Here is a 24264-nt window from a genome sequence, read left to right on the forward strand (position 1 = left end):
ATTACCCATGCAGATATTTTGTAAATTAAAAGCTTTTAAAAAAAAGTATTTTTAAAAAATTCTTTAAAAAAAAAAAGGAAGATACAGAGAATAGTTCAGCTATAACATCACTTTGCTCTAATTTTTGGAATCTCTTCCCAACTTAGTTGATAATTTATAGACCATCCCTGGAATTGATTGATTTTCAATCTAAATTCCATTTCAAAATTGTAATCATGAAAAAAAAAAAAAAGAAAAATGAACTGAAGAAGGAAATGACAAATATCTTCAATAATCTGCCAAAAAAAACCTGAGTAGGATCACAGTTAGACACAATTTAAAGGAACAAACAATGCCACCTAGCTGTTTATATAAGTGAATATTTAGGAATGTTCTCTTTGTGATTTGTTTTTGTGTAAGGCTGGGGTCAAAAGTATTTGATCCTCTTTTAACTTTTAAACTTGAACTTTTTGATAATTTAGTTCAATCAATTAATTGTTTTAATCTGGAATTTAGATTATGCATATTTGGAATGGTCTTTGTTTTTTTTGCCTTTGTGGTAGGGGGAGCTACCTGAATTTGAGAGTGTACTATATCAGTTTAATTATAAGTCTAATCACTGTTCTATGATATTCATTTGTATGGCTCATAGGATTGGTCTTTGAGTATGTATATCTGGGACTGACATTGCAAGTGGACATTGAACTGGACCCAGAACTGAAAAGGGGAGTCATCAGGATTGACATTGGAAAATTACTCCGTTTTTTAAAATATATGTTTATATATATATATATATATATATATATATATAAATATATATATATATAATGTATATATGTTATATACATTATATATATATATATATATATATATATTAGAGGTATTAGAGATGAATAGGAAGTGATAAAACAACAATAAAATCAAGTTTTTTGTTTCAAGTCAAGAATAAGAAAGGAAAAAAAAAGAGCTATTAATCTTTTTTTTTAATTATAATAACTTTTTTATTGACAGAACCCATGCCAGGGTAATTTTTTACAACATTATCCCTTGCACTCACTTCTGTTCCAATTTTTCCCCTCTCTCCCTCCACCCCCTCCCCTAGATGGCAAGCAGTCCTATATATGTTAAATATGTCGCAGTATATCCTAGATACAATATATGTGTGCAGAACCGAACAGTTCTCTTGTTGCACAGGGAGAATTGGATTCAAAATGTAGAAATAACCCAGGAAGAAAAACAAAAATGCAAACAGTTTACATTCATTTCCCAGTGTTCTTTCTTTAGGTGTAGCTGCTTCTGTCCATCACTGATGAAATGAAACTGAGTTAGATCTCTTTGTCAAAGAAATCCACTTCCATCAGAATACATCTTCATACAATATCGTTGTTGAAGTATATAATGATCTCCTTGTTCTGCTCATTTCACTTAGCATCAGTTCATGTAAGTCTCTCCAAGCCTCTCTGTATTCATCCTGCTGGTCATTTCTTACAGAACAATAATATTCCATAACATTCATATACCACAATTTATCTAACCATTCTCCAATTGATGGGCATCCATTCATTTTCCAGTTTCTGGTCACTACAAAGAGACCTGCCACAAACATTCTTGGACATACAGGTACCTTTCCCTTCTTTAATATCTCTTTGAGATATAAACCCAGTAGTAACACTGCTAGATCAAAGGGTATGCACAGTTTGATAACTTTTGGGGCATAATTCCAGATTACTCTCCAGAATGGTTGGATTCATTCACAACTCCACCAATAATGCATCAGTGTCCCAGTTTTCCCGCATCCCTTCCAACATTCATCATTTTTTTCTGTATCTTAGCCAATCTGACAGGTGTATAGTGGTATCTCAGAGTTGTCTTAATTTGCATTTCTCTGAACAATAGTGATTTGGAACACTCATATGAGTGGAAATAGTTTCAATTTCATCATCTGAAAATTGTCTGTTCATATCCTTTGACCATTTATCAGTTGGAGAATGGCTTGATTTCTTATAAATTAGAGTCAATTCTCTATATATTTTGGAAATGAGGCCTTTATCAGAACCTTTAACTGTAAAAATGTTTTCCCAGTTTGTTGCTTCCCTTCTAATCTTGTTTGCATTAGTTTTGTTTGTACAAAGGCTTTTTAATTTGATATAATCAAAATTTTCTATTTTGTGATCAGTAATGATCTCTAGATCTCTAGTTCATCTTTGATCACAAATTCCTTCCTCCTCTACAAGTCTGAGAGGTAAACTATCCTATGTTCTTCTAATTTATAATCTTGTTCTCTATGCCTAAATTGTGGACCCATTTTGATCTTATCTTGGTGCATGGTGGTAAGTGTGGGTCCATGCCTAATTTCTGCCATACTAATTTCCAGTTTTCCCAGCAGTTTTTGTCAAATAATTAATTCTTATCCCAAAAGTTGGGATCTTTGGGTTTGTCAAACACTAGATTGCTATAGTTATTGACTATTTTGTCCTGCAAATCTAACCTATTCCACTGATTAACTAATCTATTTCTTAGCCAATGCCAAATGGTTTTGGTGACCGCTGCTTTATAATATAGTTTTAGATCAGGTACAGCTAGGCCACATTCATTTGATTTTTTTTTTCATTAATTCCCTTGAAAGTCTTAAACTTTTGGTCTTCCAAATGAATTTTGTTATTTTTTCTAGGTCATTAAAATAGTTTTTTGGGAGTTTGATTGGTATAGCACTAAATAAATAGATCAGTTTAGGTAGTATTGTCATCTTTATTATGTTCTCTCGGCCTATCCAAGAGCATTTAATATTTTTCCAATTATTTAAATCTGACAGTTATTAAATTTGACTGTGAAAAGTGTTTTGTAATTTTGCTCATATAATTCCTGATTTTCCTTTGATAGATAGATTCCCAAATATTTTATGCTATTGACAGTTATTTTGAATGGAATTTCTCTTTGTATCTCTTGCTGTTGGATTTAGTTGGTGATGTATAAAAATGCTGAGGATTTATGTGGATTTATTTTGTATCCTGCAACTTTGCTAAAGTTATGAATTATTTCTAATAGCTTTTTAGTAGAATTTCTGGGGTTTTCTAAGTATACCATCATATCATCTGCAAAGAGTGATAATTTGATTTCCTTGTTATGTACTCTAATTCCTTTCATCTCTTTCTCAACTCTTATTGCTGAGGGTTTCTAATACAATATTGAATAATAATAGTGATAGTGGGCAACCTTGTTTCACTCCTGATCTTATTGGGAATGGTTCCAGTTTATCCCCATTACATATGCTGTTTACTGATGGTTTTAAATACATGCTCCTGATTATTTTAAGGAAAAGTCCATGTATTTCTATAATATCAAGTGTTTTTATTAGGAATGGATATAGGATTTTATCAAATGCTTTTTCTGCATCTATTGAGATGGTCATATGGTTTTTGCTAATTTGGTCATTGATAGAGTCAATTATGCTAATAGTTTTCCTAATGTTGAACCAGTCCTGCATTCCTGGTATAAATCCTACTTTGTCATAGTGTATTACCATGGGAATGATTTTCTGTAATCTTTTTGCTAATATTTTATTTAAGATTTTAGCATCAATATTCATTAGGGAGATTGGTCTATAATTTTCTTTCTCTGTTTTCAACCTGCCTGGTTTTGGTATCAGTACCATGTCTATGTCATAAGACTCCTTCAATCCCTATTTTTTCAAATAATTTATATAACATTGGAGTTAATTATTCTTTAACTGGTAGAATTCACATGTAAATCCATCTGGTCTTGGGGATTTTTTCTTAGGGAGTTGATTAATAGCTTGTTCTATTTCTTTTTCTAAGATGGGACTGTTTAGGATATTTACTTCTTCCTCTGTTAATCTGGGCAAGCTATATTTTTGAAGGTATTCTTCCATTTCATTTAAGTTATCAAATTTATTGGCATAAAGCTGGGCAAATTAATTCCTAATTATTGCTCTAATTTCCTCTTCATTAGTGACAAGTTCTCACTTTTCATTTTTAACACTAACAATTTGATTTTTCTCTATCCTTTGTGAAATCAGATTTACTAAGATTTATCTATTTTGTTGTTTTTTTTTCCATAGAAACAACTCTTAGTTTTATTAATTAATTCAATAGTTTTTTTTTACTTTCAATTTTATTCTCTCCTTTTATTTTTAGAATTTCAAGTTTAGTGTTTGACTAGGGGTTTTTAATTTGTTCCTTTTCTAGCATTTTTAGTTGCAAGCCCAATTCATTGACCTTCTCTTTTTCTATTTTATGCAAGTAGGCCTGTAAAGATTATTTCTCCTTATTACTGCTTTGGCTGCATCCCACATATTTTGGTATGACATCTCATTATTGTCATTTTCTTGGTTGAAGTTATTAATTATGTCTATAATTTGCTGTTTCACCCAATGATTCTTTAGTATGAGATTATTTAGTTTCCAATTATTTTTTGGTCTATTTTCCCCGGGCTTTTTATAATGTAATTTTCATTGAATTGTGGTCTGAAAAGCATATATTTACTATTTCTGCCTTACTGCATTTGAGTTTGAGGTTTTATGTCCTAATATTTAGTTTTCTCCAAAGATCTATCATATCTAACTTTTCTAGTATTCTATTTACCTCTGACTTCTTATTTATTTTGTGGTTTGATTTATCTAATTCTGAGAGTGCAAGGTTGAGATCTCCCACTGTTATAGTTTTGCTGTCTATTTTTTCTTGCAGCTCTCTTAATTTCTCTTTTAAGAATTTAGATGCTACACCACTTGGTGCATATATGTTTAATATTGATATTGCTTCATTATCTATGTTACCCTTTAGCAAAATATAGTGCCCTTCTTTATCTCTTTTATTTAGATCAGTTTTTACTTTTGCTTGATCTGAGATCAGGATGGCTACCCCTGCTTTTTTTTTAACTCCACCTGAAGCATAGTAGGTTCTGCTCCAACCTTTTACTTTTACTTCGTATGTATTGGTCTGCTTCAAGTGTGTTTCCTGTAAACAACATATTTTAGTATTCTGGCTTTTAATCCAGTCTGCTAACTGCTTCAGCTTTATGGGGGGAGTTTACCCCATTCACATTTATGGTTAAAATTACCAATTCTGTATTACTTGACATCTTGTTAACCCCTCTTTATGCTTTTCTCCTTTCCTTCACCCTTACCCCCCTCCCTAGTATTAAACTTGTGAGCACCACTTGCTTCTCACAGCCCTTCCTTTTTAGTATCTCTTCTCCCACCTTAGGGTTCCTCCCCATATCTTACCCCTTTTCCTCACGATTTCTGCATTTCCTTCCTCTTAGCTTACTCCTTCCCTTTTCACTTTCCCCCCTCTCACATTTTAATGAGGTGGGAGAAGTTTCACCATAAATAGAATATGTCTAATAACAATTCTGATGGCAGTAAGCTACACACTATGTTCATCCCTCTCTATTTTTTCTCTCAGATATAATAGGTTTCCTTTGCCTCTTCATGAGATGTAGTAACCCCACTTTACCCTTTTCTGGGTACAATTTCCTTTCCACCTCTAGTTTCTAGAACAAAGTATACACATATTCTTTATATATCTTTATAGCAGAAATATAGTTCCCAAAATTTCTCTTTACCTTCTTAGGTTTCTCTTAGTTCTATGTTTGTAGATCAAAATTTTCATTTAGTTCTGGTTTTTTCATCAAAAATAGATGAAATTCACTTATTTTGTTGAATGTCCATCTTCTTCCTTGGAAAAAGATGGTCATTTTGGCTGGGTAAGTTATTTGTGGCTGCATACCAAGTTCCTTAGCCTTTTGGAATATCATATTCCAGGCCCTTTGCTCCTTTAATATGGATGCTGCTAGATCCTGAGTAATCCTTACTGCGGCTCCTTTATATTTGAATTGATTTTTTTCTACCAGCTTGCAGTATTCACTATTTTTCTTGGAGTTTTGATTTTAGGGTGATTGATGAATTCTTTCAATGTCTATTTTACCCTCTTTTTGTATAACATCTGGGCAGTTCTCTTTGATAATTTCCTGGAAAATAGTGCCCAGGCTCTTTTTTTTTTCATCATATTTTTCAGGAAGTCCATTGATTCTCACTTTATTTCTCCTAGATCTATTTTCCAGGTTTATTATTTACCCAAGAAGGTATTTGACATTTTTTCCATTGTTTCATTTTTTTTTGGTTTTGTTTCACTGATTCTTGGTGTCTCCTCGAGTCATTCATTTCCATTTGTTTGATTCTGATTTTTAATGAGTTATTTTCTTCACTCACTTTTTTTATATCTTTTTCTAATTGTCCAATTAAGTTTTTAAGTGAGTTGTTTTGTTCTATGGAATTTTTTTTCCATTTCGCCAATTTTATTTTTTAAAGAGCTATTTTCTTTTTCCAAATCACTAATTCTGTTTTTCAAGGATTTGATTTCTTTATCCACTCTATCTTTAAATGAGTGGGATGATTTATCCAGACTCTCTTGCCATGCTTCCCTTTCCTTTTACCATTTTTCTTCTAGCTCTTTTGTGAGAGCCTTTTTAATTTCTTCTATGAGAGTCTTGTGTGTTGAGGACCAGATCATATCCCCCTTTGGGGATTCATCTGGAGACAGTCTGTTTTTAGTCTTGTCAGGGTTTAAAATCTGCTCGCTATCTGTATAGAAGCTATAAATGGTTAGGGTCCATTTTACTTTTTTGCTCATTTTGTCAAAAAGATCAAAGAAAACAAACTAAGAAGAAAAACACATGCAGTCTGTTTTTTTTTTTTTTTTGGCGGGGGGGGGGGCTGGATGGTATTACTGAGCTTCCTCTACAGACTGCAAGGGGCAGCAGCAAGGCACTAGCAGGACAGCAATGGCTGCAGTGTGTCTGCGCTCTGAAACTTTGATACTCTGAGAGCATGCTGAGACACTAAGGGTGTGTGTGGGTAGGTCCCAAGAGACCCTAGCTTTTCTGGGTTATAGTCTTTACCCCCTGTGTAAAGCTCATCTTTAAGCTTTAAGATTAAAAGATAATCTGCTTATCTACTGGCTTGCTGCCAGGGCAAAGTAGCCAACACTGTGTTAAAGATCTCACAGAAATGGCTGAGATCACACCCCACCCCACCTCTGGTTTGCTAAACTGTGAGCTTTACTCTGTCTGCTGTGCCTCTGCTGCCTGCCTTCAGTTTGTGCCCAATCTATCCATCCCCATCTGTGAGCAAAAACAGACCTTTTCTGGTGAATTTGGAGGATATCTTCTCTTGGTAATTATTTGTGTTTTTTTTTTTTTTCAGTCAAGCAGTAATTCCAAGGCTTGTCATGAAATAAATTATTCTGAGAGAAAAGATAGAACTTACGTAGATGTGTGTGTCCTCTATGCCATCTTGGCCAGAAGTCCAGTGTTTTTTAATTAGGCTAATTTTTGGTTTCATATTTATTATAATTCTATTCAATTTACTACTGGCATAATTTACATTTTTTGAATTAATTTTTCTTTAACACGGTCATGAGATTCCCCAATTGATAAAGGGTTAAAAGATCTTAACAGGCAGTTTTCAAAAGATGAAAGTTTTTTATAATCATATATAAATGCTCTAAATCACTATTGATTAGTAAATGTAAATTAAAACAACCTTGAGGTACCACCTCACACTTATCAGAAATAACAAATGCTGGAGGGAATAAGGGGAAAATTGGGACACTGATGAATTATTGGTTGGAGTTCTGAACTGATCCAATCATTTTGGAGAACAATTGGGAATTATGCTCAAACTACTACAAAATTGTGCATACTCTTTGATCCAGTAATATCATCACTAGGTCTGTACTCCAAAGAGATCAAAGAAAAAGAAAAAAGACCTGTACATATAAAAATACTTATAACAGTGTGGTAACAAAGAATTAGAAATTGAGGGGATGCTCATCAATGGGAAATGGCTGATTAAGTCATGGCATATGATTATGATAGAGTACTGTTATGCTATAAGAATCACCGAGGGGAATGGTTTCAAAAAAACATAAGTATTTATGTAAAGTGAAGTGAACAGAAACAGGAGATCATAATACACAGAAACAGCAATATTTTAAGGATGATGAACTGTGAAAGATTTATCAATTCTAATCATTACAATAATCCAAGAACTAATTTTAAAGAACTCATGATGGGAAAAATGCTATCCATCTCCAGAGAGAGAACAGATGAACTGAATGCAACTTGAAGTACTTTACTTTTCTTGCTTTTTTGTGATAGGACTAAAATGGAAAAATATTTTGCATGATTTCCCATGTATTATTGACATCATATCAATTACTTTCTCAGTGGATGGGGGAGAATTAGAGAGAGGGAGAAAATTTAAAACTAAAAATCAGGAAAAAAGAATGCTAAAAATGAATAACTACAAAACAAAATTCAAAAGGCCCTATTTAAAGTCAAATTAGAGATGCAATTTTTCTATTTCACAGTGAAAATATAAATTGAAATTTAAAGACAATGTTCAAGATATATATTTTTTAAAATTCTGATTTACATTTTAAAAAAGATGTTGTAATAGATTTTCCCGCATTATTCTATAGTTTTCGAGTTTTATTTCTTAGTAACAGGCCTGAGGGAAAAGGCTTCCAGAATTTAGATCCGGGACATTCAACCTTGCGTTCCTTCACCTTCCCCTTTAAAAAGTCTAAAAGTCCCGTGGGATTCCTGGTCAACAGTAAGTGAGCTTATTTTTCCTCCGACCTAAAGGAGGCGCTGTGAGGAACTCGGCCCAGCGAAGAGAATGTAGCTGGCTTCTGTTTGGCATTCTCTCCTCCCAACTCGTTCTCTCTTCTTTGCCTGGGTTTCGGAAAGGGTTTCTAGGAGACGGGAGCCTGCGGCTGCGTACATCCGCTAGGTTGGGGGCGGGGCAGGTGGGGGGCGGAGGCGCGCCGCGCCGGGTGCCGTAACTCCGGTCGCGGTGGCTTGTACGTCTGTAGCTGTCGTAGTGGCTTTCCTCTCAGGTTCATGGTGTTCCTGTGAGGCAGGCTTTGGGGCCTTCTGTCCGAAGCGGCCTAGGGATGGAGCATATTCGCACGACCAAGGTAGATCGCAGGCGGGACGTAGGGAGTCTCCGTCGCCCTCCTGGCTCCGAGAGGACGGACCGGGTCGGCGGCCTCCCGGGGTCTATGGCTTGAGGGGGCGGGGGTCCCCCTGACACCACCTGCTTCTGGGACAGAAGTGTTACCTGCCTTGCCATTGGGGTTCCGGAGGAACATAGCCGGCCTTGCCAAGGAGGGAGGCCTTCTGTGTACCCTTTCTTCCGCCCTTGAGACGGGGATGATTTGGGGAATTTTAGGTCTAAGGAAGTTCTCATTTGTAGCTCTCGTCGCCGGGACACCCTTTCCTGTAAAGAAAAGGCAGCGAGCGGGGCAGGGGATGGGCAGTCAGTCTGCGCACCTGGAACCGCTTGCCACCCTCTCCATCCTAGGGGAACCCTGGATGCTTAATATGCCAGTATGTTAGCTGGGTTTCCTGTCTTTTGTTTTTAAGTTTGACGGCAGGTTTCGGGGCAGGGGGAGGGGAGGGAAGGGAAAAGATTCACTCTCCTTTTTTTAAATTTTATTTTATTTATTTTTTTTGGTTAAAGGATTGGATTAAAAATCATACAATGAAGTACCAGGAAAAATAAATCTTAACTAACTGTGTTTTGCTGAAATCATCAATCCAACCCTGCCCATCTAAAAAAAAATACCACTCATTTAGGGAAGTGGTGGTGATAAACAGTTACCTTTATTTTTTCCCAATCACAACTATTTCAAAACTAGTTTTCGAATCTTTTTTATTTAAAGTATATCTAGGTTCCAAACAGAATCATACTTTGTCTTTGTATATAAAATACAGAATTAAATCAAAAGTAATAACTAACTCCTTTGTACGTAACTTATTGCCCTGCTTTCGACTGGATTTCCTATTTTTAAATCAAGTTTTTATGTAGTTCGAATTTAAGATTTGAAAGTGTTTGACTAACTAAACAACCGAACTATTAAAGTATTGAAGTAATCTTTGATTGCTGATAGAATTGAACCTTAAGAAGTTTGCATCCTACAAAGAATAACAATAGCTAGCATTTATAGATATTTCATTTAGTCCTTAAGACATCCTTGGAAGCTAGTAACTGTTATTCCCATTTTTACTGATGAGGAAAGGTTAAATGACCTCATTCTGGGTCACAAATAATAATTAATTTCATATGTTGGCACACAATAGGTATACATATAATTTGAAACAGAATATATGCACAGTAAATACAGGAAAATTTCCAGGAGGAGGGAGTGGGAGAGGAATAGAGTGGATTGGATTGGAAAAGCCTTGTAAAGAAGGAAGTGACACTTTAATTCAGTCTTCATGAGGTTTCCAGCCTCATGGAATGAGGATGACAACATCTCAGGTTTTTGTGGTCAGAGTACCTTTTGTGCATGAGTTGGACTGAATGACTCTGGATTTCCCTTCCAATTCAAATTCTGTGATTTTATAATCATTTTACTAGTCAAATTTATCTTCTAAATAAATAAAAAATGATTAGTAAGAGACTTGATCCAGTAACGCATATAGGAAATGAATTCTAATCCCAGAATGGATGTGATTAGACTATCCATCCCTTCCTCTTAGTGTTGCTGACTAGTCAATAAGCAGGGTTTTCATTAGTTGTAGCATGGTTTGCTTATTCAGCAACAAAACTTAATAATTGTTTTAAAAACTTTCTATCTCTCAAATTTCCTGGCATACCTATACACTTTTACTGTCAGTTTGTTATTTATTTATGCAACTATAAATACATTTAAACTGAATTATTTTATAAAAGGACTTATCATAAGAAGCTTTTAAATATTTATGTTTAAGAATAAATATACTAACATTCCAGGTTTAATTTCTGGTATCTATGAAAGATCATAAATTTGAAAATGCCTGATTGGATCTCTGAAAGAGCACTGCTAAACTAAAGACAATTGCTTTTCAGAGCCATCTCTGTTTACTGAGTTCTAATTTAGCCCTAATGAGGTAATCTTACCAAGAAACAATGAGAAATACACAAAGACAATTCATTATACAAACTTTTTTTTCTCTGACACATTGATCATGCCATACTATTTCAAATTAAACTGTGATGTCTTTATAGTGTTTAATAGAAGAAATAAAGGATGATAATGATGGAAGAGAGTAAGAACTTCTCTAAAGTCCCTTTCAGTTATAATCATATAATTCTAGATTCCTTGTGAAATAACACTTCCTAGGACTCATTATAGAATTTTCTCTTTCTCTTGGAAATCTGAGCCTTCAATTAGATACATATCCCCAAAGCAGTGCTCAACAGCTTGTCCTTTAGAAATAGGCCACATTTCATTTAGTTAGACAAATTAAATAAGTGAGAATATAAAACTAAGACATATAGAGCTCCTTCAGAATAAGGAAATTGCTAATATTATTAGCTGGTAATTCAGAGCATAATTTATTTTCTGGCATTGCTTGAGGTTTTATTCATTTTAAATTGTAGTTTTCCCCTTATTCTATTTTAAAAAAAATAGATAGCCAACTGCTAATAACATTTGGAAACAAAGCCTAACTAAACGTAATAAAACAATTTCAATTTTTGTATATAGTTGTTTAATTATAAATGATAATAGGGCTGTGGGCTTTGAATGTGATAAAAAATAGTCCCTTTTTTTTTCCTTTGGAGAAACGGGTCTGTTGATTTCTTTGGGTCATTATGATCATTTTTCTGTAAACACTTTGCAAATTTGAAGTACTAAAATAATACCAGATTTATCTAGAATCTGCAGGTCTTCTTCCCCAAAAGTGAATTTTTTATTGAAGCTTATTTTTCAAGTTCAAAACTTTTTAAAAATGGATTCTTTTATGCATAGAAATCTTTCAGAAATCTGTTGTGCTTTTAACTGCTTTCTTAAAAAATATGCTTCTTAGAATTTAGGAGATGGGGACTAAGTAATGTATCTTTAATTTTTATGCCATGAAAGTATTTTATAATACTTCCTTAAAGAGCTGTTGACCTATTGTTCCTATACTAAAATAGACCTGCACAATAAAAATACCTCTTGACTTAGTATCTGTTTTTATAATTCTAACTCCTCTTTTAGTCTTTTCTCATACTTTTAGTTATGCTTCTTTCAGTCATCCAGTATTTCATTTCCCTCTCCAACTTTCTAATTTTTTGCCTCTCATTTCCTGTACTATATGTCATAAAATAGAAATTTATAACAAGATGAAGGTGAAATATAAATATTCTTTTTTTTTGGGTAAAAAATGAAATAAAATTTATTTTAAAAATTTAACAGAGACTGAAAACATAGCTTTTAAAAATCTTAGCTGTGAAATTGTTTTTCTTAGCTGAGATAGGAGCAAGAAAAATAAAGGTGAAATATAGATATTTTTAAAACAGTTTTTCATTTTAACAGCACAAAACCCTTTTTTACAAATATACACTATTGAAAGTCGAGTTATAAGCTATTTATTTTGATACTTGATTTTCATGGCTGTCATAGCTGAAAAAGATACCTGATAAAGATACATAAATGAAAGTGGAAATAATCTTATCTTTATTCATGCTTACTCATTTTTCAATCCTGTCCACTACTTAATGGATTTATGTTGAAATTTTGCTTCTAAATGTTCATCCCTGTTATTGCAGATCAATCAGAAGGTGTTACATTTTTATATTTTTGAAGAATGAATTTGAAACCCACTGAAACTCTTCATTTGGGAGATTTTTATACAGATTAGAGAATTCTTTCCCCAAATTTTCCAGGTGTAAAGATGTGAGGTCTTTTAGGTGACATAATTTCACTAACAAAAGCTTAATTTTTAAATGTCTTACTAATTAAGGTATGTCAAAGAAAATAAATATTTTAGGATAGGATTCATCAATGGCAATGGAACCAGGTATATTTCAACTAATATGGAATATTATATATTCCATTTGTAATAATATGGAAATTTTTGGCTGACTTCCTGTCAGATCTAATTAAATTGTTAGTGTGTTTATATTGTAATGCGACTGTTGAAGAGGTTGTATTAGGAGTTGAAAAGTGTCATTGCCATCATTTTTTTCTTATTTGTTGTGCTTCTATTACTACTCTTTTCAATATAAAATTTCTTTGCAAAAGTCTTTCTAAGTCACTTATCCAATTTATGAGGATTAATTTTAATTAAACTTAGATAACATATATAAATTCATCCAACTGGACTTCAATATATCTCAGTACACTGAAAACAAACAAATAAACAAGGTGCTAATGTCAACCCTTTTGCACTGTGGAATTTATACTTGGCTTAAGATAAATGACCAGCTGATCTAAGGAGCAAGGGCACTGCATGTTAATTATTAGGAAAGATTAATTTATTTTTTATATACAAGATAAATATAAATAGTCTAGTAATTTTTTTTTTATATCCTGGTGAACAGTTTTACTCAGCCATTGGAAGACACATACTTTATTTTGGAAATCATTAAAAAATAGCTTAAAGTAGCTTTAAAAAAAAAAAAGCATGTCCATAAAAACAATGATTAAGAGCTTTTTGCTCAGGACACTGAATAAGAGTTTAATTCCCATCATAACTATTAACTGATAGCATGAATTTGATACATTTTTGCTGAGATAGTCACTTAAATTATAAAAGGCTTTTTATTTCTCTGTACCTGATTCATTCCTTACTGTTAAGTTGAATATGTATAGATAACACTGTAGAGAGAGCACTGGCTCTGCATTAAAGAGATTTGAGTTTTAGTTCTGGTTCTTTTTAATAGCTTTGTGAATTTGGAACAAGTTAACCTCTGTAAGCTTCAGTTTCTTAATCTGTGAAATGGAAATAGCACCACTTACTCCACCTTCTTTTCAGGGTTGCCATAGAGAACAAATGAGAAAAACATCTTAAAAGTGTTTCATGCCTTTTAAATAATTTTAAATGGAATTATTTTAAAATACCTTCCCAGTAGTTCTACAGCTTAATTAATAAGGTGGTCTAAAGGAAGGAGACAATAAAAGTAAAGGCCCAGGGCAGTATCGCCTTTTAATAGACTTTTTAGAATCTTATTTAATATTTTATTTTTTCCCAATTATGTCTAAAAACAATTTAAACTTTTTTTTTTTTCAAATTTTGCATTCCAAATTTTCTCCCTCCCTTATTGAGAAGGCAAGTAATTTGACATAGGTTATACATTGTGTAGTCATGCAAAACATTTCCATGTAAGTCATTCTGTGAAAGAAAACCCAGACCGAAAAGAAAAAACAACAACAAAAAATAAAGAAAAAGTACCTTTGTTCAACATTTAGGCCCTACCAGTTCTTTTTCTAGAGATGGACAGAATCTTTCATAAGTTCTAGAGAATTGTCTTGAATCATTGTATTTCTGAGAATAGTTAAGTTATTCATAGTAGATCAGCATACAGTATTATTATTGTGTACAATGTTTTCTTGGTTTTACTTATTTCACTTTTCATCAGTTCATGTAAGTCTTAAAGAGTTGTTTGTCCTTCTTTCTCAAAGAAAGAAATCTAGCCGGTAAACCCTGCATCCTAGAATTGTTAAGATCAAAATTAGGTGATATATGTAAAGTGTTTTGCCAACCCCGAAGTGCTGTTTAAATTTCGATTATAATTGTTATTTGTTCAGATTATTTCCTGTGACTGGAATTACCTCTCTTTTATTCTTTCTTTGAATTTCTATCCATCTCAATTGAACTCAAATGTAATTTCTTTTCAGGAAGCTTTCCTCTGCTCCCTAATTGATAAAGAGTTTACCTCTTAGATTACATAAAGCACTTTTTTTTTTTTGGTAATTGTAATATGTTTATTATGTAACATTGTATATTAAAGCTGTTGATTTTTATATTTCTACTACAAATTCCAGGAGATAGGAACTGTGTGTTATCTGAATTGTGTATATCTCCCAATTCCCAGCAGGAATCATTTAATGTTTATGTGTGTTTGTATTACAATTTATTTTACCTTCATTGCTATTACCTTCATTGTCACTCTAGAAAGAGTGGTCTGAACTTGATGCTTGTAATTCCTTACTATTAACCCTAATTACCTGTTTCTGTTTATGGCATGCACCTTTGGTTCCTGAATTATCTGGCTTCAAAACCTTGGAATAATTTTTGATTCCTCCTTCTTCTTCCATTAAATTTAATCACTTGCTAAGTTTTGTTGATTCTATTTGTACATAATCTCTCCATCCTACCCTCTCTTCTCCACTTATACTGCCACTATAATTCAAAACTCCATCTTTTCTTGTAGGGACTATTATAATAGCCTCCTAAAAAGTTTCCCTAGCTCCATCCTTTCCTGTTTTTGTTTACACAGTTGTGAAAACAACCTTTCCAATGTGTAAGACATGCCATTCTCTTGCTCAAACACCTTCATCAGTTATTTATTAATTGATTATAGGACAAATTCTAAGCTACTTAGCCAAACACTTAAGAAATCAGCGATCTAGTTTTAAACTTTTCTTCCCAACTTTATTTTAATCACTTTATATGTCAGCTGAACTGTACTAATTAATCCTGTATCAGCTTGTATTTTGCATCCTATATGCAATCCACACACCTTACTCTTGTTGAAATTTTTTTTTCTTACTTTAGGGCTTGGATCAGCTTCTTCCTCCTGAAAGTACTTTTCCCTCTGTTTCTTTGTAACATTTTGTCCATATTTATTCTTTGTCCAAACACATTTTAATACAGTGTGTCCTCAAAGTTTTACTGTAGTTTTAAATGTTAATAGGTTAATGCAAACTGTTGTAGACACTTTGTATTTTATCAGATTTGTATGTGAGATTTTTCCTATGGAGATGAGGATTCTTGTCATTTTTAAATTGTTTTGAACCTTGTGTTGTGTCATTCTTACAATGAAGTGAATAAATGTTTGTTAAATTGAATAATGGAGAGTGTTTGTACAGTTCTTGGAATTAAAATCATATGTTGTTTCCTTTTAGGTTGAACAGGTGAAATTACTTGACCGATTCAGCACAAGCAACAAGTCATTAACAGGAACACTCTACCTTACAGCAACACATCTATTATTTATAGATTCTCTTCAGAAAGAAACTTGGGTAAGGATTCTGGATCCTTACTGTTTAGCTGGGTAATAACAGCCATTTGGCCTTTTGACTGTGGCTTGGAAAATTTTAATGATTGAAGTTTTTCTTAAAACAACAACAACAACAACAACAACAACAACCTTTTGTGTTTACAATAAAAAGTATAGTGAACTACTTCTAGCTTATTTCCTGACAAACATATTTTGATCAGATTTCATTAAGGTGAACATTTTTGTCATTTTATTGTAATTTTAATAGGCATTATGCAAATAAGAGAAAATGAGAATGGATAAATTGAAGAAAATTTAACATTGTAACCTAGTAATCTAATCTTAACTCCAATTTCAATTTGCTATCTGATCTCCAACAAATCAAAATCTCCATGAGTTTTAGTTTCTTTGATGCTGACAGCTTCACAGGATTATTGTGAGAGCCAAATAAGATAATTTCTGAGAAAGTATTTTATAAAGTACTATACTGGTAGAAGGTATTATTTAAAAAAAATCATATTTTTTAATTCTGTAAAACTAAAAGCAGTATCAGAGGTCAAACATTTCTCTTTTTTTTTAAGTAGATAGTTAGTAAAGTTTATCCTTATGCTATACCGTCCTGTCTCAGCCTTTTTAAATTGGTTCTGCTATTGCTAACACTAGGTTTGATGTGAATTCAGCATCATAATTGGCCTGGATTTATTTTGATTTAAATAGAGTAGTGGTATTTTAATCCAATTTTTAAAAAATATTTTGAAATATTTTTATTTTCCCCAGTTACATGTAGAACAATTTTTTTTTTTTTACATTTCTTTTTAAAACTTTGAGTTCTAGGTTCTCTCCCTTCCTCCCCATCCCACATTAAAGCATATGTAAAGTTATGCAAGACATTTCCATAGAAATCGTATTATGAAAGAAAACATCTCCCCCTCAAAAAAAAAAAAAACCTAAAGGAAAAAAAGAGTAAAGCAAATAATAGTCACAAAATTACCTTTAAAGAGTGAAGTCCCATATTTAGATCTGTATGAATAAACTTGATCTTCTAAAATTCCTATTAAAAATGAGCTGAATGTGAGTCAGAATATGTCTAATACAGATTTGCATCTTTTATCTTTTGTTTATAAAGCATTTTTCTTGTGTGCTTTAATTTACACTTAACAGCATTTGTTTATACAGACATTTATTAAGGACACATATACAGAGCAGCATGCTTGTCTCTGGAGGAGATGCAAGGTTAAGTTAAACAACATGCAGTTAATTGAATACTTAGTACTTGGGTACTTTTTGTTTTTTAATCTGATCAGCTCTAGATTTTTAGGATGAGCTGGGAGCAGTTTTGTATGCCTATATTCTTTTCTGATTCTATTTCTTTCCCTTCCTCTCTGCCATAAGTTATAGGGCCCATGATATTACCTCACTTATTTCATCCTATAGGAATAGATAATATATAAACATCAACAACTGATATTCCTGATAGTACATACTAATAAGCACATTAGAGAAGTACAAAACAAAGTTCTACATGAGGACAAACCACGGGCATTTGAGTGATTAAAATATTACTTTTTTTGGTTTTGAATTCTGGTATGTTGTATTCTTTTGTCCTTTTAAGATAACATATTGTTCAAAACTAATTTTTGTGTGACCATAAAGATAATTTGCTTGTATCTTTTCACATTGGTGATCTGAATGTTTCTTATATGCTATAGATATTGCATCATCACATTGCTGCAGTAGAGAAACTTGCTTTGACCACTGCTGGATGTCCCCTTGTGATTCAGTGTAAAAACTTCAGAATAGTACATTTCATTGTTCCAAGAGAAAGAGATTGCCATGATATTTATAACTCTTTGCTACAACTTTCAAGACAAGGTATGATTTCTACTTAGATCCAAGAGATCACTGAATCACTTTTAGAATAGAGTATTTAATATCTTGATATTTATTATTAGTTTGACTTTATGAGTAACATACCGTACAGATTCCTGAATAATTTATCTTAGAAAATAATTTTTAACTTGGAGACAGTCAGATAAGTGCTAATCTGAATTGTTAGAATAAAGCCCAGAGAGATGATCTGAATAATTTAAGATATTGAGGAATAACACTTTTTACAGATTCATTTAAATACTTTGGAACGTTATAGGGAACTAGTAGAGCAATAACAAATTTTAAATGGGCATTATATGACATGGGTGAATAGTATCATGTTTGACATTAGAGGGCATAAAATAACTTAGGGCAGGGTATTTTAGTTAGCATGTTTTGTGCACAGTTTCTCATAGCAATAAGAATAGATTGTCTTGGCTATGTATGCATGTGTCGGGGGTGATGGAGGGAGAGAGGGAATGGTTATTTGAAATATGAACATAGAGAAATACTATAGGTAATATGCTTAACAGAGAAAGGCATCCTATAGTCTATATCAGGGGTCCTCAAACTAAGGCCTGCGGGCCAGATGCGGCAGCTGAGGACGATTATCCCCATCACCCAGGGCTATGAAGTGTCTTTATTTAAAGGCTCACAAAATAAAGTTTTTGTTTTTACTATAGTCTGGCCCTCCAACAGTCTGAGGGACAGTGAACTGGCCCCCTATTTAAAAAGTTTGAGGACCCCTAGTCTATAGTAATATGGAGCATAGGGAGTGACTTTTAATCATTGTTTTAGCTTTGGGAATCTGAATGACTTTCTATTCTAAATGGATCTGCTTGAGAGCTAAAATTGAATATTTAGTATTTAGGTACTCTTTGTTTTTTAAACTGACCAGCTCTAGCTTTTTCGGATGCGCTGGGAGCAATTGTATACGCCTGTATTCTTCTCTGATTCCATTTCCTTTCTTTTTCTCTCTGCCGTAAGTCATGGGACTTACGACACCACCTCACTTATTTCATCTTAAATCTGGTTCTGGTACCACTGAATGGCTGCTGACTGGATAGCTAGACACTTTTGAGTTTCCTGTAATTTTTGCCTTCTTAGTTTTTGAGTCCTTGAATCATCCTACTTCCTTTAGGATTTATGCATTCTTGACTGCTTGCTATTCTTATCTTTTTTTTTTTTTTTAATTACAGTACTACTATTGCATGAATATATTTTACCTCATTTGGGAGAGATGGTAGATGAACAGATAGAGATGGCTGCCAGTGTTCTTAATTGCTTAAAATAGTTTTTGTTTTTTAATTCTAAGAAAAGCTTTAGTAGAGAAATTAAATTTATGGTATACTAAGTTATTCATCTATCTGAAGTTTTTTAGTTTGCTGAATTTCATCCTGGATTATTAGATGATATTTTAAAACAATTTATAAGTTGCTGTATATATAAATGTATTTGCATCTAAAAAACTTTAGAAAAGATTGTGTTTAAATGTTTTCAAGCAATGGACATCTCTTTGGAGATGTTTTTATTATAGAAATCTCCTCAAAAGTATTATACTTATGTTAAAATTTAGCTATTTTTCTGAAGATTCTTCTATTAAAATTTACTTTTTTTTCCCCAATAGCAAAATATGAAGACCTCTATGCATTTTCTTATAATCCCAAGCAAAATGAGTCTGAACAGATTCAAGGTTGGCAACTCATTGACTTGGCTGAGGAATATAGAAGAATGGATGTTCCCAATTTAAACTGGAAGTTATCTGACGCAAATCGAGACTACAAGGTAAATCTAGATTTGACACTTTTCTTGAGAGATCCCAAAGTCACTTGTGTTTGGGAGAGAAGGGCAGCAATTACAGAGGAGAGGGGAAAAGATCAGAGAATGGCATGATAATATTTGGTTTATGTTTTTGGTTTAAGTTATGTAGCCATTTGCTATGTAAAATTATTTCAACCAGTCACATTTTGCAGTATGTTATTTAGTATAATGTAACCAAAATCCATGGTAAAGTCAAGAAGTCCTGCTGTAAAGTTTTTTTATAACCTAATATTGTTATTCTGGAATTAACTAACACTTCTCCTAATATCTTTTGTGTTTAAAATTAAAATATTTTTATTGGTAGCATATTCCTAGGGGGCCTCCCTCCAAAATTAGTTTACCATTTGGTTACTGAAAAGAGAAAAGTATTCTATAATTTTGACATCATAGTAATGAGATGAGTCATTTTATTTGTTTGGAAATTTTTTATCTTTCTATGTTAACTTTATTTACATTTTTGTAGTTATGTGACTTGTTTTTTTGGGCTCTTTTCTTCCTAACAGAAATGTTCCCTTGTCTCTCTGAATTTTTCATATTTATCATTTATTCAGCCTTCCCTTAATTGTGGGGCACATATTATTTTGTTTGGGTACACATAATGCTGAGAACATTTTTATATAGATGGATCTTTTCTTGCTGTGAAGAGCCCTCTTGGAATATAGTTCCAACAGTGTTAATAATCTCAGGACTAAGGGGAATGGACGATTTAGTAACTTCTTACATAATAGTAAATTGTCCTCCAGAAGAATTGAACCCATTTATACCTCTGCTGGCAATAAATTAATGTATACTTATCTTTCCACAGCTTCTCCCAAAGTTTTTTGTTTTAATTTAATTTAATTTTTAAAAATTTGTTTGTTTTTGTTTTTTGCTGAAGCAATTGGGGTTAAGTGATTTGCCCAGGGTCACACAGCTAGAAGTGTTAAGTGTCTGAGGCCAGACTTGAACCCAGGTCCTCCTGACTTCAGGGCTAGTGCTCTATCCACTGCACCACCTAGCTACCTCTAAAGTTTTTTATTTTTTGGGGAACTTTGGTGATTTGATAAATATGATAAATATGCTTTGAGGGGTATTTTGATATTTTTTTTCTAATTACTAGGGTTTGGGGACATTCTGGTGGATCAGATAACTTTTAAAAGTAAAAATCCACATACAGAGTTTTTTTTAGCAACTTTTATGAGGATTATTTTTAGAATATGCATCAAATGTTTAAATTTATTTTCTCTATTACAGATTTGTGAAACCTATCCCAGAGACCTTTATGTTCCCCGAGCAGCAAATAAACCAACAATTGTTGGTAGTTCCAAATTCCGGAGCAAAGGAAGATTCCCCGTATTGTCATATTATCATCAAGATAAACAGGTACAAACTTGCATTATGAGTCTGTGTTCAAATTTCATTGATCCAAAGTAGCAGAAACTAGGTGTAAAAACTTCTAATGCTTTTACTGAGAGAAACCAGGTTTCATTTTCTTTATTAAATTTTTAAAACTTTTAAGTTAAATAAAGTAGACATCTAGTAATCTGTAGTGTCTAAGATCATAAATTTCGAACTGGGAATTACCTCAAAGATCATATAGTTTAATCCCTTTTTTTTTGTAGGTGAGGAAATTTAGATTTCCAAAGAAGGTTTGACGTTCACCCCTTTAGTGAGCTTCTGAGAGAACATGTACAAATGCTGTCCAGATTGGATAAGCCTCTCTGGATTTTGATCTTGGATTACTAGAGGGACTTCCAAATCAATAATTTTATATATCCTTTTTGAATAATTAGTAGATTTTGAAATATCCATATGCTTTTGCAATACCAGTGCCTATTGGATATTTCTAACAATGTCCCAGGGACATTTCATCAGAACTCAATTACCATTCCTCTCATACTTTTAAGTCTCTTCCGTACTTTTCTATTTCTGCCAGTCACTTAATCCATGAGTGTTTATTAGACACTAATTATGTGTCAGTCTCTGTGACAAGTTCTGTGGCTATAAGTGCAAAGAATGAGACAATTTTTACTCCTTAAGGAACTTATATTCTAATATGGAAAATAATAAATACTGATAAAAATATATATATGCCATAAATATAAAGTTAATCATAAACAAAGTAGTTAAAGGCTTTGCCAGTTAAAGGCAAGGCAATTTTGGAAAGAGGGCATTAGTAGTTGTTACACTTACTGTTGTTTTATACTTACATGTAAAAAAAAATTTTTTTAATATTCATTTTTATAAAAATTTTGTGTTTCAAATTCTTTCCTACCCCTTCTCCTCCCTTAATTAGTAAGCAATTTGATTTTGTTATACATGTGTAATTATGTAAAACATTCAAATTTGACTAAGTTTGAGAAATAAGGACTTTGTCAGAGACGCTATAAAAATTGTTTCCTAGTTTTTTGTTTTTATTCTAATCTTGGTTGCATTGGTTTTTGGTTTTGCAAAACTTTTTAAATTTAAGGTAATCAAAATTATCCATTTTACATCTAGTAATGCTCTCTCTTGTGTATCATAAATTCTTCCTTTCATAGATCTGAGGTAAACTATTCCTTTCTCCCCTGATTTGCTTATGGTATCTCCTTTTAAGTCTAAACCAAGTACCCATTTTGAGTTTATCTTGGTGTATGGTGTGAAATGTTGGTTTCTACTTAGTTTCTATTATACTATCTTCTAGTTTTCCTAGAAGTTTTTGTCAACTAGTGAGTTTTTATCTGAAAAATTTGAGTCTTTAGGTTTATTAAACACTAGATTACTATGGGCTTTTGCTACTGTCTTCTGTACTTAAATTTATTCCACTGATCTGCTACTCTTATTTCTTATTCAGTACCAGATTGTTTTGATAATGATCACTTTATAGTACAGTTTTAAATCCAGTATGGGTAGACCACCTAACTTCACTTTTTTAATCGCTTTCCTTGATATTCTTGACTTTTTTGTTCTTCCAGATGAATTTTGTCATATTTTTTTTTTAGCTCTATAAAATAATATTTTAATAGTTTGATTGGTATGGCACTAAATAATTTTATTGATTTAGGTAGAATTGTTATTTTTATGACATTGGTTTGGCCTACCTATTTGGAGTTAATATTTCTCCCATTATTTAGAGCTGTCTTTATTTGAATAAAAGATGCTTTGTGATTGTGTTCATATAATTACTATATGTAATGTTGGCAGGTAGATTCCCAACTATTTTATGTTGTCTATAGTTATTTTAACTAGATTTTATATTTTTTCTGTTTTCTACTTCTTGTTTATTCCTATAACAATTATATGTTATGACACTTGGTTTTAGATAGATATTTCTAATGTAATATTAAGGGAAGATCTGCTTACTCCTCTGCTTTCTTGTATCTGTAACAGGAATAGGTATTGGATCTTGTCAGTAGCTTTTTATATACCTGTTAATCATGTAATTTTAGGTGTTATTAATATGGTCATTTATATTGATAGTTGCCTACTATTCAACTTGTCCTGTACTCCTTGTACAAATCCAGCAGGTTTATAGCATATAGTCTTTGTGATATGTTGATAAATTTTATTTACAATTTTTGCATTGATATTCACTAAAGATATTAGTCAATACACACAACAGGCTCTTAATAAATGTTTGTTGATTAATTAACTGTTTATCCATCCTTGAAATGACAGACTTCACTTAGAGAATAATCAGAACAACAGTGACACTAGATCACATTTATATGGCACTTGTAATGCTAATGGTATTTTGTAATGGTACTTTATGTGCATTATCTTAATTGATTAGGTATTATAAACTGGAATTAATTTCAGTATGAGAAAGGGTCATTAGATTTGGATACACTTTATTTTTATGTAGTCTTCAGATCTATTATAATCTTATAGAAGTAATATTTAGGGCACCTAAGAAAATGACTAGAAAAGCCAAAATATTAGAAATTATTTTTGAGACAGTGTCTTAAAACTAATGTCCTTCAATTGGTATTACAAATTCATTTTAAAGTTAAGTAAATATTTTTTCTTTTTCCTTTTCAGCATTTTTAAAACATATTTTAGTGATATTTAAATAATTTATATTTTTCCTCCTCCCTCCCTTTTTAAAAAAAAAATTAGGCTGCCATTTGCAGATGCAGTCAACCTCTCTCAGGTTTCAGTGCCAGGTGTCTGGAGGATGAACACATGTTGCAAGCCATCAATAAAGCCAACCCAAGCAATCGGTATATGTATGTTATGGACACCAGACCTAAAGTATGTATCTCTAGTATTGTGGAGTAGTATTTAAATAAAATATTCCTAACAGCTACAATATGACTTGTGAAAAAGGTGCATGTTTTTTTCTTTAGATCTTAATTTAAAGCTCAAACGTGTGGTAACAGTAAAGCTATTATAAAGTATTTTAATCTTCCTTGAATGTTATTTGATGTTTTTGTCCTTATTGCTAATTTTTAATCCAGTATTTGGCATTTGAGTGGATGTTAGCTGTAAAAGCACAGAACTTCATAATTATCACATGTAGGGGGCATTTCCTTTTCTGTTATTTTAAAGATGTTTTCCTGAAAATGAGAAAAACATTTTTAAACTACCCAAAGTGGGAAAATATTAAAAGCCACTTCCTTTACTGCATATATTTG

At 32.4% G+C, this 24264-nt stretch overlaps 1 protein-coding gene across 4 annotated transcripts in view; it reads left to right on the forward strand.

Annotated features, from left to right (window-relative positions):
• Window positions 1–24264, forward strand: part of MTMR6 (myotubularin related protein 6) — a 57945-nt gene that overhangs the window by 6263 nt on the left and 27418 nt on the right. For 2 of the 4 annotated variants that reach the window (XM_031960783.1, XM_003764456.2), the window contains exons 1-6: window positions 8695–8981; window positions 15885–16001; window positions 17689–17851; window positions 19476–19633; window positions 20903–21031; window positions 23747–23881. In XM_031960783.1, the coding sequence (XP_031816643.1) occupies window positions 8958–8981; window positions 15885–16001; window positions 17689–17851; window positions 19476–19633; window positions 20903–21031; window positions 23747–23881 (726 nt within the window). In that variant the 5' untranslated portion in view covers window positions 8695–8957. Of the gene's footprint in view, window positions 1–8694; window positions 8982–15884; window positions 16002–17688; window positions 17852–19475; window positions 19634–20902; window positions 21032–23746; window positions 23882–24264 lie in introns of those variants that run through there. The other 2 variants (XM_031960781.1, XM_031960784.1) reach the window with 1 other exon arrangement.

The sequence above is a fragment of the Sarcophilus harrisii genome, chromosome 3 (genome assembly GCF_902635505.1).
Source record: "Sarcophilus harrisii chromosome 3, mSarHar1.11, whole genome shotgun sequence".
In the NCBI taxonomy this organism is placed as follows: domain Eukaryota; kingdom Metazoa; phylum Chordata; class Mammalia; order Dasyuromorphia; family Dasyuridae; genus Sarcophilus; species Sarcophilus harrisii.